Here is an 8,068-nt window from a genome sequence, read left to right as displayed (position 1 = left end):
CCAGGGTAATTAAAAAAGCAAGTTAATCAACTACCGCAGGGTTTCATTGGTCACAACTGCCATCGAAGGCTGTTTTTCGTTCATTCGATCAAAAGAAAATTTTTCATGATGAAATATCTGGATATTTAATTGCAATACTTATAAAAAATATAATGCTTATGATTTATTTAATTGATTAAATTGTTAGAACTTCAAGAATATTTACAAGGACGAAAATTTCCAAAAGTTTGCCGATACTTTGTACTACCCATATTTCATAATCTAGGCTGATTTTACTGGAAGTAATCTTAACTTGAGATAAGGAAACAAACAAATTTATTAATAGAAGAATAGCGTACAAGGTTTATTTAATAATATACATGCATCGAAACTTTTTTTTTAGCTTGAAAGCTATCGCAATTCTGTCTCCACGTAGTCCCCACGCTCTGTAATATTTGTTATTTTGTAGACTTTCTGGGTTATATTTACCGATAGCGATAAGTATATATAACAGTGAAAATCTTCTACATTACACAGTCGTTTATAAATCTACCTGAAAATATGAAGAACTTTATCAACACTCTGCTTTTTCCCATCGCGATTTTTCTAAAATTTGGTGGTAAGTCTACTCCATATAACTAACGACTGATCAAATAAAAATGTTTTTAGTTTCAAGCTTAAAAATGTTTAATTTTTACATTTATTCACTTTAAAATTTCGATACCTGATATTGTTTTGTTTCTAAGGCTCTGAACTCCTTGAATTCCATTATTTGCTTGTATGTCATAGGATATAATTAATTTTAATAATATTTAACTTAATTATTAGAAACAATTTTTATAACCAAATTCTTATTAGTGTTTTTTTATCATACAAAAGATCGTTTATTTCACGCTAGTTGTTTTTATAAACATTTCTATAAACAAATTCATTATAAACGAGTTTTTCTCATAGCTGAATTGATTTTTCTGAACAAAAGTGATTCACAATTGTCTTTAAAGCCATTTATATACTTTAAGCTTTATCAAACATAAACAATATAGATTGTTTATAACAATTTAGTTAAAAAAGTCTCCTAATCAGCCGTTTCCTCCTAGAAAAAAATGTTTTCTTCTTCAATAATTATTAGAGTGACATTTATTGCGGTGACTGACCAACAAAATTAAATAAAGAAAAATTTATATGATTGTTATAAAAAATTTTTTTTTAAAACTGTTTTATTTTTTTACATCCAAAAAGGACGGTTTCTCACTTAAATTATCCGATAATAAACTAACAGTGATTCCAAAATTGGATATGGGACATTAAATAATATTTTGCGTAATTATTAATGACAATTTTTAAAACAATGCGTGACAATCTGCGGTTGGTCGTAGAAAAAACTTATTTTTTCTTCAATCATTTTTGTGATAATCTTATTTTTGTTATTGAATTAATGAAAAAATTGGTACTTATAATAATAATGAGATTATTATAAAAAACTTAAAATAAATAAATTACAATTCATAACTCGAATCATTTTTAGATTCGAATTGTTCTATTAGTTTATCGACTTCTTGATCAAGTTCAACTTCAACTTTTTCCCATTCAGGCTTCAAGGATGCAATGAAAAGATCTGAGGACTCAAGGAGTTTGTGAATTAGGTCGTGCATAATATGCAATCGAGAGATTTTTCGTGTGTTGAACTGTCGAATGTACTTGATATCCTTGTTCCTGGCTTCAGAAGCTTCTTCGGAATACATGCCAATTGGCAGCATAAAATTCTCCATAACTTATTGAAGAAAAAAACATTTTTCTCTAAGAGGAAACGGCCGATTAGGAGACTTGATTAACTAAAATGTTATAAACAATTCTATATTGTTTGTGTTTGATAAAGCTTAAAGTATATAAATGGCTTTAAAGACAATTGTGAATCACTTTTGTTCAGAAAAATCAATTCAGCTATGAGAAAAACTCGTTTATAAAGAATTTGTTTATAGAAATTGTTTATAATAATTAAGTTGAATATTATTAAAATTCATTAAGATCTATTAATGCATGTGCAATAATTCCGACTGATAGTGAGTTTCTATTTGTATTTTTTCTTGAGATAAAAATTCACAAAGCTAAAATGGTCAATTTTGTCACTATATTTGTTTATATATCGTTGCTCTGTAAAAAAATTTAAAAAAAGCAAACCACAATTCTCTTAAAAATTATTTGCTGAGCATTTCTAAAAAAACCTTTTAAATTGGTTAAGAAATACGACCTGTGGGCGATTATGAACAGTAAATTCCTATTCCAGATCACCTTTTTAGTATGATCATGCAGTTTGCGTTTGAGGCGTAGGATTTTGTACGTCGAACTGTTACAGAAAAATCAGCATGTAGCAAAAAATATTGTCAGAATATTGAAAGAATGAATTCCAAACAAATGTTCGAAAGGGTATATTAGAACCATGATAAGGAAATAAATTATATTCAGGCCAGAATGTAAGTTTGTAAATAATACTAAACAAGAAGGATTAAAAACATGCACAAATTTTGATGTTTATGATAATGAATTTAATTTCAAATATCTTTGTTTTCTGGCGAATGAACAATACTCAGGTCGACAATTATTTCAAAAAAATATATGTAAATGTGAGACAATGTAAACTCATATTATATACAGGGTGGACACGCTGGGGCTTACATACATGGCGAATTGAATACTACCCGAATTGCACAACAGCAGTGGAGAAGCCATTATACAGGGGTATTTTCATATTTCGCGCCTTTAAAGTTGCATTCGGATCAGCCATTCGGCCAAGTCCGTGCATCTTTGGATCAAGTTTATAGCAGTTTCTATGGTTGCGTTCGAAACTTCAAACGGATACAAGTGTCAAAGCAATATAGGTTATGTTATATAGTAATTACAAATAATAAAAGTGTTTAATTAATAATGAAGTGAGACATGTGAACTGAAACGTAAACGTAATTTTTTTCTGTGCCAATAACATTATACAATGGCTTCTGAGTGACAAATACTATAAAATAGTAATAATAATATTCTGCGCTTCTAGTTGGCGAAGAGTGAATGGTGTTCAACGCTTATTTTTACTGCATAAAAAGGTATGTTATGAATATACAGGATATGTTTCAAATAAAGTGAATGAAATATTACATGCGTAAACTTTAAATTGACATTGCCTACATTTACTGACAGCGATTAGGGCAAACAAGTGAATCTGAACATAACCGTTTGAAGTTTCGAAGGCGACCATGGAAACTATCATAAACTTGATCCGAAGATCCACGGACTTGGCCGAATAGCCGATCCAAATGCAACTTTAAAGGCGCGAAATATGAAAATACCCCTGTATAATGGCTTCTCCATTGCTGTTATGCAACTCGGGTAGCATTTAACTCGCCATGCATGTAAGCCCCAGCGTGTCCAACCTGTATAACCAGTAGAAAGGCAAGAGGGATCAACTGGCTTAATTAAAATTGTGCCTGACAGCGGTAAAACATTGTGTCCAATTCATATCGCCATTTAAAAAAAATGAAATTTTGCCTCCGTTTCGGGTTGATACTTTTTTTTAAACTGTCTCATTCGCCTCGAGATAGTAATAAGGAATGAAATACTTAATTAAAAATAAATGAACGATCCACCCCAGAGATGCGTTGAGTTACTCAATACAGAGGTAAAAAGTTTGATAAAAAAGCAATGCAGTTCGGAGCCAACTGAGTTTTACTTTTGAGTTTAGAACTTTATGGTCTCTGAAAATCGTCTTGAAATCTTAAAAATAAGTGTAACTTTTTTAATGGTAAGACGCCCCGAGATGTTTTGTTATTTGTGAGAAGAAATAGCTGGATCATAAAAGTATTTATTTTTAATAGGAACGAAAATCTCACTTAAAAATACGATTTTGAAACAATCCTTTTACCTCTATGTGTATTTGAATTTTTTGAATTTTATGAAAAAAACTCTACTCGCGTAAAATTGTCATTTGCCGCTTTCTCCCTTGGTAGATTTTTAGTTTGTTAGCACGATAACTTTCGAAAGAATTGACAGATTGGATTACCCTTTGGTATACTCTTTTCGTGTCCTAAAATAAAGGCCAAGTTCATTAGCCAGCCATTTTGGGTGAAAATTCAAAAAGTGAGCGTATTTTGAAAATTTTCGAGACCACTTTTTTTAAAATTCAAAAATTGTTTGTACGGATGTTCATAGCATTCAATCAGACGAACAATTTATTCTAATGATATTTTTTTATAAAACCAAAATTTACCACAGTTATAGCATTTACAAAATTTAAAAAAACACGAAAATCAACATTTTAAGTCAAATAACGCATGACATGAAAAAAAGTGAAAAAAAGAAAAATGTTTCTTTTCCAATGCCCTACAAAATTGTTTAAGCACCTTTTTGATGTTTTTTTTTTAAAATCGAAAATTCAAATTTTGACAGAATAAAAAAAGAATGAAAAATAAAAAATTCCTTTTTATGGTTAAAATGTTCAAAACGGGTAAAAAGATAACTGAACAAAAATTGTGCATTTCAAAAAGATCTAAAAATTTGTTATAGACAACTTTATGATAGCATCTGTATTTCGTGTTTTAATCGTGAAACACAATATTAATAATAAAAAATCAGCCCGCTGTGTTCGCACATTCTCATCACAACTTATGTTTTTTCGTCTCATGTGAGGGTTTTCAAAAAATTTACTTTTTTTAAAAATGTTCTTAATGCTATTTTTCACAAAAAAAAACAAAAACAGAAATATCAAAATATTATTCATGGCAAATTAATGAATTTTTAAATTCTCATCAAGAGAAGGTATTAGGTTTGTTTAAAATTTGCCCCCCCCCCTCGTTATTGTCAATTGTTCACGTTTTGAGACCCCCTAAATCCGAAAAACAGGTTTTTACGAATGTGTCTTTCTGTCTTTCTTTCTTTCTCTCTCTCTCTCTCTCTCTCTCTCTCTCTCTGTGTGTGTGTGTGTGTGTGTGTGCGCGTTTGAGTGAGGATCTGTACATTTTTAGCTTGTTAGCACGATAAATTTCGAAAGAATTGACAGATTGGATTAACCTTTGGTATACTCCTTTAGTGTCCTAAAATAAAGGTCAAGTTCGTTAGCCAGACATTTCGTGTGAAAATTAAAAAAGTGTGCGTATTTTGAAAATGTTTGTGACCACTTTTTTTTTAATTCAGAAATTTTCTGTACGGTTATTCATAGTATTCAATTAGGCGAACAATTTATCTTCATGACTTTTTTTTATAAAACCAAAATTTACCATAGTATTAGCATTCACAAATTTTCAAAAAACACATGAAAATCAACATTTTAAGCCAAATAACGCATGGTATGAAAAAAAGTCAAAAAAAGAAAAATTTTTTTTTTCCAATGCCCCACAAGATTGTTTAAACACTTTTTTGATTTTTCTTAAAAAGTTAAAAATTCAAAATTTGATCGTACCAAAAATTTTCGAAACCACATTTTTTCAAGATTTTAAAATTCTATGTACAATTATTCATAGTACTCAGAAACGCAAACAATTGATCCCTATGACTTTTTTCTGCAAAAACAAAATGATCAGAATTAGAGCATTTTAAAAATGCAAAAAAAAAACAAACTCAAATGAACATTTAAGTCAAACAACGCACGATATGAAAAAAAGCCAAGAAAATAAAATCGTTGCTTTTTGAAAGCCCTACAAGCTTATGATAATAACTTTTTTAATTTGGTCGAATACTTAAAAATTCCAAATTTGATTGTACAAAAAATAATGAAAAATCCAAAAAATTCAATTTTTTGGTCAAACTATGTAAGATAGGAAAAAATGAAGAAGCTAAAATTGCGCGCCCTGGAAAGACCTACAAATTTATAATAAATCATTATTCGATAGGATGCGTAGATTTTGTTTTTAGTCGTAAAAAAAACATTAAAAATAAAAAAATAAAATTTTTTTGGACTAGCGACACAAGCTACGGAAAGAAGAAAGACAAAACTTGTTCATCCAAAAAAGAGCTATAATTTTTGATAGGATGCGTAGTTTTTGCTTTAGACGTAAAAATTAACATTAAAAAAAAATATTAAATTTTTTCGAAAATCACAAAACGTATAAACTAAAATTAACAGACAAAAAATGTTCGCCTATAAAAATCTATTAATTTATTATTAATCATTTTTAGATACGACGAGTAGATTTTCTTTTAATTGTAAAAAAATGAGATTAAAAATAAAAAAATAAAATTTTTGGAAAAAGGACAGAAAAGACGAAATTATGAATTATGCATAAAAGACGAATTATGCATATTATGAATAAATAAAAGTCGAATTATGCATATTAAGAATTGTAATGATATAAATTTATCGAAATGATACACGTTTAAGCGCAGCTTAGAATACAATTTAAAGGAAAATAAAAAATAAATATAAAAATAATCATGGTAAATACAATTTGCTCTTTATTTTTCAATTTTTGAATAAGCAATTCCAGGCAGAATCACAAAAGAAATGTACCATATTTAATATGAAAGTGCTATGTATAATGTAGAGAAGGTGACATTTTGGACAAACCGAGTGCAAAGCACGAGATACGTGATGAGAATGTGTTCGTTAAAGCCGAAAGCGCTTTAACAAAAGAGAGTTCAAAATCACAAAATTACAGTAGTCAGTCCATTGACCTTAGATTTTAAAAATTGTGTCCTCGAATGCGGGAGAAGTATAAAGACCGAGCGCGAAGCGCGAGATAAATAAATTATCAAGCGCGAAGCGCGAGAATCAACATTCGCGCGCCTTAGGCGCGCTCAAACTTGCGAGCGAAGCTTAGAATTATTGAGTCTTTAAGTTTGAGATTGGTATTAAATTTTTTTTATAATAACAATTTTTTTTTCTTTTTGCAGAATTAAATGCGGTGAAAGGTGTGGGAGAAAGTTCAGGATACGGCAGGGAGCGCCAGGGGTTACGCCGCAGAGTCGCGCACCAGTTTGAGGCCGTGTACCAGAATCAGGCCGTAAAAGCGCCATTTCGACCGGTAAAACCCTTTGCTGCGCCTCTTGAAACATTAGAGACCTTGGATTATATGTCGCATGACGTAAAGTTGCGGGTAGTTGAAGGAAAAGTAACGGAAGTTATCTTTGAGGGCAATCAAATTCCTAGAAACGCTGATTTTTTTAAAGAACATAATTGTCTGGTCCGTCTGGCTAAAATAAAAAATTATGTAGTGGTTATATACATGACGCAAAATGAAGCACTCCTGGGAGCCCGACCAATGAATCCATGTAAGAAATACTAAAATTGTACGGGAAATCAAACAATATATATGTGTGTGTGTGCGTATTTATGTATATTTACAGGGTGGACACGCTGGGGCTTACATACATGGGGAGTTAAGAGCAACCCTAATTGCACAACAGAAAGGGAGAATCCATTATATAGGGGTATTTTCATATTTCGCGCCATTAAAGTTGCATTCGGATCGGCCTTTCGGCCCAGTCCGTGCATCTTCGGATCAAGTTTATGATAGTTTCCATGGATGCGTTCGAAACTTCAAACGGTTATGTTCAGATTCACCTGTTTGTCCTAATCGCTCTCAGTAAATGTAGGTAATGTCAACTGAAAGTTTACGCATGTAATATTTCATTCACTTTATTTGAAACATATCCAATCTATTCATAACATACCTTTTTTATATAATAAAAATAAGCGTTAAACACCATTCACTCTTCGCCCACTGGAAGCGCAGAATATTATTACTATTTTATAGTATTTGTCACTCAGCAGCCATTTTATAGTATTATTGGCACAAAAAAAATAACGTTTACTTCTCAGTTCACATGTCTCACTTTATTATTAATTAAACACTTTTATTATTTGTAATTAATATATAACATTTCCTATTTTGTTTTGACACATGTATCCGTTTAAAGTTTCAAACGCAACCATGGAAACTCATAAACTTGATCCGAAGATGCACGGACTTGACCGAATGGTCGATCCGAATGAAACTTTAAAGGCGCGAAATATGAAAATACCCCTGTATAATGGCTGCTCCCCTGCTGTTGTGCAATTCGGGTAGCATTCAACACGCCATGTATGTAAGCCCCAGCGTGTCCACCCTGT

General features: G+C 30.9%; 1 protein-coding gene across 1 annotated transcript in view; it reads left to right on the top strand.

Annotated features, from left to right (window-relative positions):
• The first annotated feature begins 522 nt into the window (after nucleotides 1-522).
• The window catches only part of LOC117169556, a 15,321-nt gene continuing 7,775 nt past the window's right edge, over nucleotides 523-8,068 (top strand). Inside the window, exons 1-2 of the mRNA XM_033355982.1 lie at nucleotides 523-598; nucleotides 6,850-7,227. Of these exons, the coding sequence (XP_033211873.1) occupies nucleotides 541-598; nucleotides 6,850-7,227 (436 nt within the window). The 5' untranslated portion in view covers nucleotides 523-540. The remainder of the gene's footprint in view (nucleotides 599-6,849; nucleotides 7,228-8,068) is intronic.

This window comes from Belonocnema kinseyi, chromosome 3, assembly GCF_010883055.1.
Source record: "Belonocnema kinseyi isolate 2016_QV_RU_SX_M_011 chromosome 3, B_treatae_v1, whole genome shotgun sequence".
NCBI classification, from domain to species: domain Eukaryota; kingdom Metazoa; phylum Arthropoda; class Insecta; order Hymenoptera; family Cynipidae; genus Belonocnema; species Belonocnema kinseyi.
This window is presented reverse-complemented; position numbering and strand designations above follow the sequence as displayed.